General features: G+C 42.4%; 1 protein-coding gene across 1 annotated transcript in view; it reads left to right on the top strand.

Annotated features, from left to right (window-relative positions):
- Positions 1 to 17513, top strand: part of GXYLT2 (glucoside xylosyltransferase 2) — an 80649-nt gene that overhangs the window by 49422 nt on the left and 13714 nt on the right. The window contains exons 4-5 of the mRNA XM_070455664.1: positions 6306 to 6557; positions 8216 to 8339. Coding sequence (XP_070311765.1) covers positions 6306 to 6557; positions 8216 to 8339 — 376 coding nt within the window. The remainder of the gene's footprint in view (positions 1 to 6305; positions 6558 to 8215; positions 8340 to 17513) is intronic.

Genomic DNA, 17513 nt, shown 5'->3' with positions numbered 1-17513 from the left:
AGCTATAGAATTTATAGAATGCTCCACCCAACAACTGCAGGATAAACATTCAGTATTCACCAAATGCTGGGCCGTAAAACAAGTCTCAGTGAAAGGGAGAGGATTGAAATCATGCAGAATATGCTCCCTGAGTATAAGGAAGTTACGTTAGAAACGAATAGTAAAAAGATATCTGGAAAATCCCAAATATTTGGAAATTAAGCAACCCCCCTTGTAAATAACCCATGGGTCCAAGAAAAAATGACACTGGAGATTTAAAAATTGTTCTGGCTACTCTGTTAGGAATAGATTGGAGGCGGAACGCCAGTGAATGGACCTTTCCAGAAATCTAGGAGCGCTATAATGGTGCCTTGGACTGAGGGTGAGGCAGTGGAAAGGGAGAGAAATGGGCAAATTCCAGTGTATTTTGCAGGAACAGTGCATGAGACTTGCTGAGGATTGGATGTGAGCGATGAGGGTAAGAGAGGAAGCATCAGACCTCAATTCCTGGTTCAAATTATTTCACATCTCCCCATTGCTCTCAGGGTCAAGTTCAAAATTTGTCTGCATAGGTCCTGATCAGGCCCCTGCCCACTTGACCAGCCTAATCTCTCCCCACCCCTGGCTCCTGGCTCTCCTGCTTTAAGCTTCAGGCCCATCAGCCAACTTGCCTATGTGTTGTTCTCTCCTGGTCACTGGGACTTTTCACATGCTGTTTTATTTATCTTTAACCCTGTTCTTCACTACTAATCTCTTGGCTTAGATGTCACTTCTTCTGGGAAGCCTGTTTTCACTCCAGACTGGTTTAGGAGGCCCTTCTTTGTGATTCTGTGCTACCCCTACCATCAGCACATCTTGCTTTGCTTTATCTGTCTTCCCAACTAAACTTGCTTGGGAACAGAGAATATGCCTCATTCTTTTATTACTGCTACCACTATGTGGAGAAGGCAATGGCACCCCACTCCAGTACTCTTGCCTGGAAAATCCCATGGACGGAGGAGCCTGGTAGGCTGCCGTCCATGGGGTCGCGAAGAGTCGGACATGACTGGGCGACTTCACTCTCGCTTTTCACTTTCCTGCGTTGGAGAAGGAAATGGCAACCCACTCCAGTGTTCTTGCCTGGAGAATCCCAGGGACAGGGGAGCCTGGTGGGCTGCCGTCTATGGGGTCGCACAGAGTCGGACACGACTGAAGTGACTTAGCAGCAGCAGCAGCTACCACTATGACAGCCAGTTACTGGGCTGTGAGTCAAGGAATTAACCCTCCTGAGAGTGGGACAGGAAGACTATAGCATTTATTGTGTCCTCATTGTGTGTGTGCCAGGGGCTTCACATGCATTATCTCATTTAATCATCCCGACAGCACTCTGAAGTGAGTGACTGATCCCACCTACAAGATAAGGAAAATAAGGCTTAGAAGGCTTGAACTAGCTTGCCCAAGACCTCAGTTAGTAGTAGAAACAGAATCTGAACACAAGTAGTTAGATTTCAAAGCCAAAACTTTCAGCCGCAGAGTTGAGCTGTCAGAGTAAGGTTGGAGCAAATAATGAACTTGAATGAGAGCCAGTGGCCCCTGATAATCTTGCTGCCCATGGCCAGCCTTTGATCCTTATTTAGCACAGAGAGCCAGCAGGGTTCCCCTGAGGCAGCTGCCCAGGTTGGGATGATGAATGGAGCCAGAGCAGCTTTGTATACAAATAGCTATTGTCTTTGCCTGTGCCTCTTTTTGCCCTTCTCTTAGAAACTAAAGGCCTCATTTCTAGTGCTAATTTCCATAAGGGCATTAGAATGGCTGGTTTTATACCCTTTCGGTAAGTATTCCTCTGCCCATTAAAATGTGGCCACAGTGATCCTCTTCAAGTTAATACCACCAATAATTGCTGCAGAATTAGCCTCAGGAGATGCAATGTTATACAAGGAGTTGGGTTTTTCTGTTTTGTTTTTGTTTTTCTCTCATATAAAGAGTAAAGAGACCTTTGTGCTCTTGTTTTCAGTCAAGGTAATAAGTGGATTATGATATTAGAAAGGTTCAAAACCTTCCATTTTTTTCTCGGCTAGATTTTGACTGTATAAAAAACACTTTATGGTCAACACATGCTTTGAGGTACTGTGGCCACTGATGCAAATGGTAACTAACTACATTTGAAGTTTTTGAGAAATGGAATATTTCCTGCCATATCAGTAAGCAAGGATCAGTTATCAGCCATTCCAGCCCTCCAAATGTGAATTTCTGAGCCCTATGGGCATTCAGGAAGGAGAGTACCTGAGAGATCAGGCAGCCCTCCGGTTGCAGCCACTCCCTAAGGTGAGCACTGAGGATCTCAGAATGGGAAAAACTCAGGATACCGGCCCCAGGTAGCTGAGATGCATATGAAAGGAATGATTTCAGTGAGCCCAGACTCTTGCATCTTCCTATACATAGAAAAGCACTAAATTCCTTAACTTGAGATACCTGGTTTTCTTTAAATCACAAAAATTCTTTTGATATTCAGACTACATGGCCTCTGTTGCAAACTTCTGTATAACCTGATTCCTTCCTGCCCACCCCACCCCACCCCACCCCACCCCACCCCACCCTCGCCCTCCCCTGGCCCCTGCATCCTCCCACCTTCTCTGAAGCAGTTCTCTCAGGGCTACTTGAGATGCTTCCTCCTGGGCTTAAGTCCTAGACATTTCTGTCAAATAAAACATAACTCTCAACTTTTAGGTTGAGACTTTTTTTTAAGTCAACATTTTCAAAGAAAGAGCACAGAGACTTCTTATAGTAGCAGTGTGGCTATTTATTTATTTATTTTGACTTTTTATTTTTTGTATTGGGGTATAATCGATCGTTAACGAGATAATTTCAGGTGAACGGTGAAGGGACTCAGCCATACCTATACATGTGTGCATTCTCCCCCCAGACTCCCTTCCATCCAGGCTGTGTGGCTATTTATTGAGTACTTACTGTGTACCAAGTTCCTTGTGTCTTTTATTCACTGGATGCTTGTGACAATCCGGGAACAGGGGTGGTAGTGGTAGAGGTCTTGCTTTCCACTTTTTACACATGGGGACCTGGGGCCTGGAAAGACTGAGGAATTCATCCAGAGTCACAGGGCTCATGATGCCAGGATTTGAACTCACGAATGCCAGACTCAAGATTCCTAAGAACTATCCTCTGTCTTGTCCCTGAGATGTATCATTAGGCTACTTTTAGATGTCTGTTTTGAAATATGATCTGTATACCAAAAAGAGCCCACCAAAGTGTTGTATACTTGAAATAAATTAAGATGAGAATTTTTTTTCATTGTGACCTTGTTTGTGATAACAAAAGCTTGAGAAGAACCTAAGTGTTCTATTTAGACGATTAAAAAAATTATGGTAGATCCACACAATAGAACGCTATGCAGAAAAATAAGTAGATAAAATCTCTGTGTACTGAATGGAAAGCCCTCCTACATGTATTGTTTTGGTTAATACAAAAGCAAGCAACAATGTCATGTGGCAGCCTGGATGGGTGGAGAGTTTGAGGAGGGATGGAGACATGGACATGTATGGCTGAGTCCCTTCACTGTTCACCTGCAACTATCACAACATTGTTAATCGGCTATACCCCAATACAAAATACAAAGTTTAAAAAAAAAGAGAGCAAGAAGACTGGAGACATTGTGCTATGCTACCATTTGTAGTGTAAAAGGAAATGGTATCTGCACAGCTATGTAATTCTTCAGTCTGTAGTATTTATGTTGAAAAAGAAAAAACATGAAACTAATTTTAATAACATTTTAATTCAGAATATCCAAAATTTTATCATTTCAACCTATAATCATTATAAAATTATAATGAGATATTTGACATGGTTTTTAATGTCCTTAATATGTCTTTAGAATCTCTTGTATATATCAAGGGTGAAACAGATCACCAGTCCAGGTTAGATGCATGAGACAAGTGCTCAGGGCTGGTTCAGTGGGAAGATCCAGAGGGATGGGATGGGTAGGAAGGTGGGAGAGGGATTCAGGATGGAGAACACATGTGAATCCATGGCAGATTCATGTCAATGTATGGCAAAAACCACTACAATATTGTAAAGTAATTAGCCTCCAGCTAATAAAAATAAGTGAAAAAAAAAAATCTCTTGTATATTTATCACTGAATATCTCAGTTTGCTTTTATTTTTAAACTCTCTAATTTATTTTATGTAGTATTGTTACTAACAGAACTTTTCCTGGGATAAGTGCTGGAATTCCCAGCAATGATTAATGTATTTACAAAGTATTTAACAAGGTTACATGTATTTTTTTAATTTGGATAATCTGTTGTGACATGGTAGATGATCCTTGTTTTTTATTTCATTTTATTGACATGTAAATTCTATTCCTCTACTACATGAGGAAGGAAAGATAAATGTTACAACTAATCATGTAAGTTTTTAAATTATTCAAAACTGAAATCTCCATGATTTCATGTCGTATGGTGCCCCTGTTCATCAATTTTAAATATTAGGATCTCAGTGGAATGAATGTTGTCTTAACTTGCCATAACAAAATACCATAACTGGGTGACTTGAACCACAGAAGTGTATTTTCTTACAGTTCTAGAGGCTGGAAGTCTGAGATTAGGGTGAGAACCCTCTCTCTGGCATGCAGACTGCTGCCCTTCTCACTGTGTCCTCACATGGCAGAAAGAGAGAGTGAGCGAGGTGAACGCAAGAGCGAGTGAGCAAGAGAGAGACACAAGCTGACTGATGTCTCTTAATGAGGACACGGATCCCATCTTGCTGCAGAAGGAAATGGCAACCCACTCCAGTATTCTTGCCTGGAGAATCCAGTAGAGAAGCCTGGTGGGCTACCGCCTTGTGGGGTTGCAAAGAGTCAGGCATGACTGAGCACGCACACATGCATCCCATCTTGAGGGTTCTACCCTCAGGACCCCAAGTAACCATTACCTCCCAAAGACCCCCATCTCTAAATACCATCGCATTGTGTGTTAGGGCTCCAACATGCATTTTGGAAAGACTTTCAGGCCATAACAAGTGTTGTTATGGTTTTAGGATGATGATCCTTCTTTGGTTAAGCTACCTCTAAATTTGGGGGAACAGTAACAAAACAAGGCAAATAACCCTATTACTATAATAACAATGGCTTTGAAATCTCAAACCCCAGGGCACAGTTCTGGTAAGCAAAAAAGCATATAGCAAAGGAGAACTTATTTACTTAAGGTGGCTTACTTGAATGATCTACAACAGAGGTTGACAAACCAGAGCCTTTGAGTCAAGTATGTCTTTTATGTTTCATATGGTTGACAAAAGAAACCTAAGAAGATGGTTTTGTGACATCTAAAGATTATATGTAATTTAAATTTAAGTGTTCCTAAGTATTACTGGAATTACCCATGCTCATTTGTTTATATATTGTCCATGGCTGCTTTTATCCTACAACAGAGGTGAGTAGCTGCAATAGAGCCTAAAATATTATTCCCTAGCCATTTAGAGCGGAGAAGACAATGGCACCCCACTCTTGCCTGGAAAATCCCATGGATGGAGGAGCCTGGTAGGCTGCAGTCCATGGGGTCGCTAAGAGTCGGACACGACTGAGCGACTTCACTTTCACTTTTTACTTTCATGCATTGGAGAAGGAAATGGCAACCCACTCCAGTGTTCTTGCCTGGAGAATCCCAGGGACGGGGGAGCCTGGTGGGCTGCCGTCTATGGGGTCGCACAGAATTGGACACGACTGAAGTGACTTAGCAGCAGCAACAGTCATTTAGAGAAAAGCATTTGCCAATCGCTGCAGACAAAGCTGGCCAATGCTTTGCCTATTTCCAGGTCTAAACCTTAGTTGAAAATATTATTTCAAAAGGATGCAGAGCCATACCCACCAACAGTGGGAGAAATGGATCCAGAGACAGAGTATTTACCCTAAAGCCTGGCATGAACTATTCTAGTTGTCCAGCTTCAAGTGATCTAATGCCTGCCCTAGATTTTCCAAGAAAAAACTAAAAGAGGACAGATGGCCTTACTGGAGGATGGAAGAAGAAAGCCTGGAAGAAGAAGAAGAAAGTAGTCATTTGCTGATACTTTCATTCCTTGGGAAGTTTAATCCTTACCAAATATAGTCAAGGGTTCTGGAATTGGACCAATCTGGGTTAAGATTGATCTTTCTTTGAGCGTCTACCCTTTGATTGATGCTTCTCCCTCAAGTCCAAGGAGAGAAAGGAATGGGAGCTAAGAAGGATACCCTTTGTAGAATTAGCATTAATCAATGAAATCAGTGTCAGTGTTGACCTCTCAGGCCACTTCCTTTGTTTCTGACTTGTCATGTTTTCCCTCCTCACCCAATACATACAAAGGTAATTTTAAAGGATGTGGACTCCCTTCTCTACGTGGACACCGATGTTCTCTTTCTGAGACCTGTTGATGACATCTGGAAGCTTCTGCGGCAGTTTAATTCCACTCAGCTTGCAGCCATGGCCCCCGAGCATGAAATCCCCAAGATCGGCTGGTACAGCCGCTTTGCCCGGCACCCTTTCTATGGCTCCGCGGGGGTTAACTCAGGAGTCATGCTAATGAATTTAACTCGGATAAGAAGTGCCCAGTTCAAGGTAAGAAAGTAGTTTATATTTCCTTTTTTAAACATCAAGGCTTTGTCTTCTCAGCGTGACGTTCCCGGAGTGTCAGTGTATTGACTTTAGAAGTAGATGGCTTGTAGAAGAAGCCAGGGAAGAGAAAGGCATTTGGAAAGTTACAGAATATTTGTTGGTTTAGGAAAATCCCAGGTGATTATGGAATTTAAAGCTCTTCAACAGAGTTACTATTTGGGAACATTATGTTGCATTTCTGAATTCCATCTTTAAACCCTGTGTGTATCTCAGCCTTCAGAAACCTTGGAGAACTCCTTGGAATTACCCTAGGGATAAATTTACATAAATATACAGAGATAAATGAAGAAGGCCTCAGCTTTTATCTTGGCAAAGAACTGGAAGAACCTAAATTAACATCAGTAGAGAACAAGTCAAAAAAAATTATCCTCCTACTAAAAAGGATTAGGTCAAATCTGTAAGTGAGATAAGTAAGATTTCTAAAAAAATATTAAGTGAAAAAATTTAAATGCAACAAAGCATGGTACCATAGGGTGTGATTCCTTTTATGCCTTAGACATTTCCAGAAGAATACCTAAGAAACTGGTCATGAATTGTGGCTCCATCTAGAGAAAGTGGGAATGGGAATTGTAGGAAGCAGAAGGAAAAATATTTTTACTTTTTACATCTTTGTGTGCTGTCTGAATACTTAGTGTGAATATGTTGCTTTTGGAGAATGCAATGGCAGCCCACTCCAGTACTCTTGCCTGGAAAATCCCATGGACGGATGAGCCTGGTAGGCTGCCGTCCATGGGGTCGCGAAGAGTCGGACATGACTGAGCGACTTCACTCTCACTTTTCACTTTCATGCTTTGGAGAAGGAAATGGCAACCCACTCTAGTGTCCTTGCCTGGAGAATCCCAGGGATGGCGGAGTCTGGTGGGCTTCCGTCTATGGGGTCGCACAGAGTCGGACACGACTGAAGTGACTTAGCAGCAGCAGCAGCATGTTGCTTTTGTCTTAAAAATAAATAATTGTTGTGAGATCAGGAAAGGATATTTTTCCTTCAGTTCAGTTCAGTCGCTCAGTCATGTCCAACTCTTTGCGACCCCATGAATCGCAGCACGCCAGGCCTCGCTGTCCATCACCAACTCCCGGAGTCTACCCAAACCCATGCCCATCGAGTCGGTGATGCCATCCAGCCATCTCATCCTCTGTCATCCTCTTCTCCTCCTGCCCCCAATCCCTCCCAGCATCAGGGTCTTTTCCAGTGAGTCAGCTCTTAACATGAGGTGGCCAAAGTACTGGAGTTTCAGCTTCAGCATCAGTCCTTCCAGTGAACTAAGATACCTTGGTTATGGTATCTGTATTTTGTTGCTTCCCTTCAGAGGCAAGAATTTAGTGTAACAAAGGAAGGCTCAGTCTGGGCCTGCTTTTCTGAGAGGCCACAGGCCCACTTCTAGTTCCAGGCTCACCTGCCATCCGTGTGTTCGCCTGCAGTCTCCGGTCCTAGCTTTGCTTTCCTCTGTGCCTTGAGGCCAGCAGGACCCTTCCCCTACTGATTTCATTTTCACTCTGGGGGGCAGAGAGTACAGGGGAGAACTCACCCCAGTACACTGATACTCAGCAGATCAGATGTGTTTGCCATGCCGTAGCCAGTGTGATGGTTTTGTCTTTTCCAGAACAGCATGATTTCAACAGGCTTGGCTTGGGAGGACATGCTGTACCCTCTCTACCAGAAGTACAAGAATGCCATCACGTGGGGAGACCAGGACTTATTAAATATTATTTTTTATTTCAACCCAGGTAGGTTCTCTTTCAAGAATGTGGTTCATGGAGGAGTTCGCCCACCTCACCCCACAGAACACATTCCAGCCTGGATTGTGTTGGCGGAGCCTGAATCGTGTCTGTGTCCCCTGCAAAGCAGGCCTTGTCATCCGCCCTTGGGGTCTCACGTGGGCCGGCCTCTCGCTGCCAACACAAAAGGTCAAATGTTGAAACCTCCAACACTGGGCTCCATTTTTCAAGAATATCTTTTGGTTTTTGCCATGCCATTCTTTGAAGAAGTACAGGCAAAATAAATGAGTGGCACAGACCTAAATGAAAACATTATAATCCACACGCAAGGCCCTCCATAGCCGAAACAATTGCTAGATTGAAGGGACTTGATTCTTGAGATCCTGACAGTGAAGGGTCTTGTTCAGGGTTAAAACAATGTAGAAGAGGGACCAAGAATACATATCCCTCTTTCTTTCCCCCTGGGGCAAAGAAATTCTTCAAGTCAGTGATTTGGTGGACTTGGGGAAGGAAGGGGGGTGTAAGTTTCTGGTCTGCGTTTTTATATTGACACCTAAAGCTAAACATTTCCTTCTTTTCTTTCATCTTTACTACAGTCTTACTTAATGTGATTGAAATCAAAACCATGTTTTCTCTTTGGGAAACATCTCTGGGGAAAAAAAATTACTCCTCACCATAACCTACTCAGGATTCTCCTTGGTCTTTAAAAATCTTGAAATAGAGAATTTCCTGGTAGTCCAGTGGTTAAGACTTGGGCTTTTATCACCCTGAACCAGGGTTTGATCCCCAGTCGGAAACTAAGATCCCATAAGCCATGCGATGTGACCAAAAAAAAAAAAAAAATCCTGAAATAGAGGCTCCTGTTTTCTAAGACTTCTCTCTCTGTATGTACCTGTATTTGGTTTTTTACAAAATTCGGAAATAACGCCTAATCTCATATGTCTTTAAATCAAAAAGGAGCAAATCCTGGAAAAGAAAAAAAACAGGTTGATATGTAATGGACTTCATTTCTGGGGAAGATTCCTGATACTAACTCTTGTGATGAAGGGAGTGTGTTGGCTGTTGGTTTGTGGTGTGTTTTAGTCCATTTCACTCTGATAGCAACAGGGACTTTAAAGTCAGCCCCTCCTCCTTTTTCTTCTTAAGCAGATTCCATCTTTTTTTCTAGGTGTAGTTATACTGAGTAGGACTCTTGGCTACAAATAAAAGGCCCCTGGAGTTAGTCTAGACACAAAGGATACTTTTTTTTTTAATAAGCAAACTGGTGTCCTATAGAAATCTAGAGCAGGAAGACCTGAAACAGGCAAGGGAAAAGGCTGAGCAGCCCAGGCTAGGCTTTCCTTCTTCCACTGAGGCTGTGCATTTCTCGCTTCGAAGGTTCTCATTCTGCGCTCACAGCACAATACCACAGTTTCACACTCCAGGTCCAGCCACAAGGAAAAACTAACTTCATCCCACATCCAAATTCCCGGGGGGGCGGGGGTGGGTAGGAAACAGATGTTGGCAGCCTGTTGGCCAGGAGCCTGAAGCTAAGGAATAACGACTGATGTTGATTATTTACAGAGTGTCAGGTGTTGTTCTGAGCATTTTCTTATTTAATTTTCATGGGAACTCTGATAGAATCCCCATTTTACAAAGGTACCAAATGAAAGAGAGTTATATAATTTGTGGCATAGCTAATGAGTGCCAGAGCAAGGGTACAAGCCCAGGCCTTTCCAACTCCAGCCCCATGTCTTTGGGTCGGGGGGGAGGTCTCCTAGTTGAGAGGGGTGTCTAAAGAGCTGTGCAGTTTTCCCCAAATGTGTCTCTCTCCTGCATTATTTTATCCTTTATTTCAGGGGTCCCCAGTCTCCAGGATCTATGGCCTGATGTTCTCAGGTGGAGCTGGTGTAATAATAATGGAAATAAAGTGCACAATAAATGTAATGTGCTTAAATCATCCCAAAACCACACCCCCGCAAGCCTGGTCCATGGAAAAATTATCTTCCACAAAACTGGTCTCTGGTGCCAAAAAGGTTGGGGAACACTGCTTTATTGCATTTTTCCTCTCTGTTGTGTGGCTTAAACACTCTTCCATAGCCTATCTGTCCATATTCCCAAACTGAGGAATTCAAAAGATCTGCTCAATTGCCTCCCCAGAAATCCTCTTAGCCGGTTGCAGAATATTTGAGGACATGATCAGTGAGTGAATAATACTCAAAGGCGGTCACAAGCAGTTCTGCCATTAGACCGAGACCCTTGTCTTTAATTAATCTGAAAACCAGCTGAATTTAATGGTGCCCCAATGCCTATCTTAGATCCATTGAGTAAAAGGATTTTATAAAATAATTAGGAAGTTGTTCTGAATCCTGAGTCTGAGCAGTAGCAAGTAAGTAACGGAGTTTCCTCACTTTAGGTCAGTAAGTATTAGGTGTCTCTTTGAGTGTTCTTTGTATGGCCTGCCTTTGATCTTTCATGCTTTATTCAGATCCTTTATCAAACATGAGCTCTTTGACCTGAAATCCAGTGATATCCATCATATTAAAGGTTTTTCTTTGTTTATATTGATTGGGCGCACTTTCTATAAACCAGAACAAACAGTATTTGAGGAGAAAAAAAAACGTGTTACCTTTATCCCTGGAAAGGAGAGAGGAAGAGAAAATTGGCCATGACTCAGGAAATAAACATGCTTATTGTTATGATTCTCTGGGTTGCCATGGGTGAAGCGATACACACAAAACCTGAGCCCAAATCTAGAATACTTTCATTCTTATAGCTTCCTGTAGCCAATCATATCGCTAAAACAGGTTTACAAGTCATTAGCTTAAAAATGTGAAACTCTTGGTATAGTTAGATAGTAAATGCCTGTGGGTGTGTAATTGTCATGCTGAGTACTGGACTGACTCACGAGGTGACAGCTGAAGCCCATGAGAGACACACAGGCAACTCATCCCAAGGGACTTTTTCTGGCAGTGAGCCGAGGCAGTTTCTTTTTTTTTTTTTTTTACAGGTTTTTTTTTTTTCCATTTATTTTTATTAGTTGGAGGCTAATTACTTTACAACATTGCAGTGGTTTTTGTTATACATTGACATGAATCATCCATGGATTTACATGTATTCCCCATCCTGATCCCCCCTCCCACCTCCCTCTCCATCCGATCCCTCTGGGTCTTCCCAGTGCACCAGGCCCGAGCACTTGTCTCATGCATCCAACCTTGGCTGGTGATCTGTTTCACCCTAGATAATATACATGTTTCAATGCTGTTCTCTTGAAACATCCCACCCTCGCCTTCTCCCACAGAGTCCACAAGTCTGTTCTATACATCTGAGTCTCTTTTTCTGTTTTGCATATAGGGTTATCGTTACCATCTTTCTAAATTCCATATATATGTGTTAGTATACTGTAATGGTCTTTATCTTTCTGGCTTACTTCGCTCTGTATAATGGGCTCCAGTTTCATCCATCTCATTAGAACTGATTCAAATGAATTCTTTTTAATGGCTGAGTAATATTCCATGATGTATATGTACCACAGCTTTGTCATCCATTCGTCTGCTGATGGGCATCTAGGTTGCTTCCATGTCCTGGCTATTATAAACAGTGCTGCGATGAACACTGGGGTGCACGTGTCTCTTTCAGATCTGGTTTCCTCGGTGTGTATGCCCAGAAGTGGGATTGCTGGGTCATATGGCAGTTCTATTTCCAGCTTTTTAAGAAATCTCCACACTGTTTTCCATAGTGGCTGTACTAATTTGCATTCCCACCAACAGTGTAAGAGGGTTCCCTTTTCTCCATACCCTCTCCAGCATTTATTGCTTGTAGACTTTTGGATAGCAGCCATTCTGACTGGTGTGTAATGGTACCTCATTGTGGTTTTGATTTGCATTTCTCTGATAATGAGTGATGTTGAGCATCTTTTCATGTGTTTTTTTGCCATCTGTATGTCTTCCTTGGAGAAATGTCTGTTTAGTTCTTTGGCCCATTTTTTGATTGGGTCATTTATTTTTCTGGAGTTGAGCTGGAGGAGTTGCTTGTATATTTTTGAGATTAATCCTTTGTCTGTTGCTTCGTTTGCTATTATTTTCTCCCAATCTGAGGGCTGTCTTTTCACCTTGCTTATAGTTTCCTTTGTTGTGCAAAAGCTTTTAAGTTTCATTAGGTCCCATTTGTTTATTTTTGCTTTTGTTTCTAAAATTCTGGGATGTGGGTCATAGAGGATCCTGCTGTGATTTATGTCGGAGAGTGTTTTGCCTATGTTCTCCTCTAGGAGTTTGATAGTTTCTGGTCTTACATCTAGATCTTTAATCCATTTTGAGTTTATTTTTGTGTATGGTGTTAGAAAGTGTTCTAGTTTCATTCTTTTACAGGTGGTTGACCAGTTTTCCCAGCACCACTTGTTAAAGAGGTTGTCTTTTTTCCATTGTATATCCTTGCCTCCTTTGTCGAAGATAAGGTGACCATAGGTTCGTGGATTTATCTCTGGGCTTTCTATTCTGTTCCATTGATCTATATTTCTGTCTTTGTGCCAGTACCATACTGTCTCGATGACTGTGACTTTGTAGTATAGTCTGAAGTCAGGCAGGTTGATTCCTCCAGTTCCATTCTTCTTTCTCAAGGTTACTTTGAGCCAAGGCAGTTTCATCAGGTAATGGAAGATGAACTCACATCTTTATAGGTGAATTTGAGTCAAGAGCAGAGTTCTGTAGGAAGAATAAATTTGACAAGGGCTCATAGAGAACCTGATTTAGAAAGATGTGCTTAGATTCACACATACTTAGGTTTCAGGGAATAAAATTCTACTCAGACCAACTAAGTAGGGGTCTAGGTGCCAATCTCATGAACACATGGGTCAGATCATACCAGGCCTCTTGAGAACCATCTCTGGGCAGCTGCTCAGGACCAAAGCTGATTTCTTCATCCCTCAGAGGCCTCATGGTATCTGCCTTATTCCTTCTGCTCATCTGATTCCATTCCATCTCTCCAGCAATATTCTTTGCTTGTGCGTGGCCCAACATCAGGTCAACAGAACCTTACAAGTCTATACCAATGATGATAGGTTCTTATTTGGTTTTTTTTTTTTCTTTTATATGTCTTAGATTCTGGAAGGAGAGAAAGACAGAGAGGGAGATTGTTCTGGTCCAGCCTATCAACTGATTCCCAGCCAGCTAGCTCTAAACCAGTTTTATTTTTTTGGATGAGGAGACTGCCCTTGTTCCAGTCATGAGGGGCCAGAGGAACAAGATCACGTGCCTTTTTCCTCTCTCAAACATGACTACCTGGATCTGTCCCTTCTTCAGAAACAGTTTCTAAAAATGTGTGTGTGGGCAGGAAAGGAAATGAAACCAGCTAAGTACAGATGACAAGGCAGGACATCCAACTACAGTAGAAGTGGTAGGGTTCTGTCCAGGAAGAGAGAGAAGAGCTGAAACATGAGGGGAATGTATATGTAGATCGTCCATGAGTTGAATCTGATACAAAGGAGTCAGGAGGAGTTTTTGGGGCCACAGGGATCAAGACACACAGTCACATGGAACAAGCTTCTTCAGAGGCCCAGTCAGGCCTTTTCTCTCATCCTGTCTGGGTCACTGGAGTTTTGCACCTGGCAGACAACCACACTATTTACTCACCCCGACCAAAAACACCCAGCAGCTGGCAGTTATGAGGGTGTTTAGGGATGAACAGGCCCAGTTATTTGGTTTTAGGCCTGTCCTGGAAACTGATAACAGATCATTGTCTGGGAAGTTCATGAACTCTGATCTGAAGTGCAAGAATGAAGATTGTTGGGTCCTTGTGAGAAAGAGTTGTGTCTACTTAGTCTTCATCAAGTGATTGCAGTGCGATCCTAGCACCTTAAATGGCGCATTGAAGACCAGATGGAGTTGGTCTTCAGAGGTGTATTGACTGGTTGGAGGAATGGGATTAATAGACTGCCGCGAAAGAGGGAAGGAAATCAAAAAGAAAGAGCATAGCCAGGAATGTGAGAGGAAGGGATGGTGGGGAGAGAAAGGAGAGGAAGAAAGCAGAGAAAGGGGAGAGATACAGAGGCTAGGGCAAGGTATAAGCTTTTGTTCTCCCATTCAGCAGCTATCTTTTGAGCACCTACTGGGTGCCAGCCCGAGGGCTAGGCAGTGGGAGTATGGCAGCGAACAGAGGAGACAGAATTCCTCCTTTTACCAAACCTACCTTTTATTGGGAGAGATCGACTTGTAGAGAATAGAAACAAGTCATTAAGAATCACCAACTGTGATCAGCACTGTGAAGGAAACAAGTGTGGGGTTGAGCAAGCCACTGTCAGACCTGGGGAGAAAGGGTTGCTTCTTCAGATAGTGTGATCAAAGGTGACTTCATGGAGGAATGAATTGCCCTTTTCTCGAACAAGGTGCATTTTGAAAGAAGGAAGAAGAGGAGGCTGGGAAAGCTTAGTTTCAGAATAAGACATTAAAAAACAAAACAACAAACAAATCGCTCTGAGGAGTGCAAACAGCCTCCGATTTGTTGATAGAATATAGTAAGTAAGTGGCAAGCTTATTTCACCGGGAAGTTAAAAATGATCAGACAAACTTTTCGATCAACTTAGAGACTCCAAGAGTAGGAAATGATCAGAAGTTTAAGGAGCAATCAATTCACATAGTCCTTTGCAAATAGTTAGAAGGCTGTGGAAATAAATGTAGACTCCTGAAGAGATCATTAAGGGATTTTAATCTCATAAATAATCAATTAATGACCTACTTTATCTATATAAAATGGACAGGAAAAATAGCAAAGACCCAGAGAGATTGGCTGGAAAATTTTTTAAAATAAATTGCAGGAGTCTAAAGCATTGAGGATTTGGAATTTAAAAACCATCCACTGTATTATTTCCTCAACAGTGGAAAAAAATAACTTGCACATTTCATGGTGCTGTCATTTTTTAAACATTAAGGTTTTGACAGCTGTGATAATCTTGCTTAAACTGGATTCATTTCAGAATAATTATTGATTATGTGACAAATTACCATGAGTAATCCATACGCCATGTTCGTTAGCTGATCTTAGAAGTTTACCATCTTCAACCCACCCCAGGATGCTGGTGTAGCCCCTCTCCTCCTCCTCTGCACATTAAGTACTTGGAGGTTTCACAATGTAATCCACATCAAATGTATCTGTGAATAAAAAAGCACATCTCTTTTGTTTTTTTAACTTTTTATTTTATATTGGGATATAGCTGATTATGGGCTTCTCAGGTAATGCTAATGGTAAGGAACCCACCTGCCAGTGCAGGAGACGTAAGAAACACTGGTTCGATCCCTGGGTCAGAAACATCCCCTGGAGGAGGTCATGGCAGCCCACTCCACTACTCTTGCCTGGAGAATCCCATGGACAGAGGACCCCAGTGGTCTACAGTCCATAGAGTCACAAAAGAGTTGGACATGACTGAAGTTACTTTGCACGTGTAGCTGATTAACAATATTGTGATTGCTTTAAGTGAACAGCTAAGGGACTCAGCCATACTTATACATGTATCCATTCTCCCCCAAACTCCCCTCCCACCCAGGCTGCACATCTGTTATTTTTGCCTGTGCACTCTTGATTGCCCTTACTTTTACTAACAGCACCCAGTTTTCTCAGGGGAATTTCTCAGGGAACTCCTTCCCCATCCCATGCAGTCTTAGAGCCCTGCCTGCCCTTAACTTGCACTAAACCATCAGACCATCTCCTGGGAACCTGAGTCTGGGAATCCAAGAGCAGAAAGTAGGCAAGGCTGGTTCATCCTGACAGCAGTGCTGAGAAGCTGATGTTAGTCCTGGATCCCCGGAGCTGCCCCACTTCCTGCCCTGGTTCAGCTTTCTCTCTGATTTTATGAGCTGTGCTGTGTGTGCTTAATCGCTCAGTCGTGTCTGCCCTGTGCAACCCCATGGACTGTAGCCCACCAGGCTCCTCTGTCCATGGTGATTCTCCAGGCAAGAATACCGGAGTGGGTTGCCACACCCTCCTCCAAGGGATCTTCCCAACCCAGGGATCGAACCCAGGTCTCCTGCATTGCAGGTGAATTCTTTACCATCTGAGACACCAGGGAAACCCATTTTTTCCTGTTTTTTTTTTTAATGAGTTATCTCCTCTCTTTCCAAAGGAAAAAAAATTATTTTGCCTCACAAGTTAGAATCATAGTTAGTTACTTGCAACCTAATACATAGATGTATATTTCTTGAATATCTTAGGTCAAAGAAGTCTATTTATATGACAGCTTTCCTACCATTAGCTTACCCTTTTGCAGAAATCGAGTTGCTCTGAAAAATTAAATGCCTTATCTTTTCTAAAACACACTCTGATTTCCAACCTCTTCACCATCATCAGGCTATTTTCTCCTCCTTAAAAGCTCTTCCAGAGCTATTTGTCAGAATCCTATCCTTACTGTAAGTCTGAGTTTAAATAAAGCTTTACTGAAATGCCTTCCTTTCTATGAACTCTGATAAAATGTGTTCATTTCTATACTATCTTCCTTACAGGAGTATAAATTCCCCAGGGACAGAGGCAGTGCCTTATCACCCAGTGACACCAGTGCCTTGCATTGTGGTGAACAAATACTTGTTTCAGTTCTATTCTCAATGTTTTTTGCATTTCTTTCCCTGGAACATTCTGAAGGGAAGGTAAACAGGTTAATTGAATTCTGTCTGGACCAAATTTCACATGTGGCTTTCAATAGCTGGGATTCTTAGCTGGTCTTTAGGAGATCTACACAACCCTTAACTTGTAAGCAAATATTCTTCGTATATTTTTCTAAAGGCAGAATCTAAAGCCTTCATGAGATTCCCAGAGAGGTCTGTGACTCCTAAAAGGTTAAGAAAGCCTGGCCACCTGCAGGTCTGGAGACAATTACTGTAAAACATTTACCACCCATGTGCTATGTGTCAGGAACTATGCTAGGCTCGTTCCATGTAAGTTATCTAATTTTATCCTTCTAGTGGCCTAATGCAGTAGTACTTGTTATGGCAATAAAGGTGTTAATAGTAATGATTGCAGCTTACATATACGGTGTGCCTCCTATGTGCTGAGCACTGTTCCATGTACTTCTAGACATGAACTCATTTAATACTCCCTCAAGTCCTCCAAGTGATATTTACAATTCTTCCCCCTTTTACAGATGATGAAGCTGAGGCCCAGAAAAAATTGTGTAATTTGCTTGAGTTCATGCAACTCATGGCAGAGTGCTGTATTCAGTCTCAA

The sequence above is a fragment of the Odocoileus virginianus genome, chromosome 26 (assembly GCF_023699985.2).
Source record: "Odocoileus virginianus isolate 20LAN1187 ecotype Illinois chromosome 26, Ovbor_1.2, whole genome shotgun sequence".
Classification (NCBI taxonomy): domain Eukaryota; kingdom Metazoa; phylum Chordata; class Mammalia; order Artiodactyla; family Cervidae; genus Odocoileus; species Odocoileus virginianus.
This window is presented reverse-complemented; position numbering and strand designations above follow the sequence as displayed.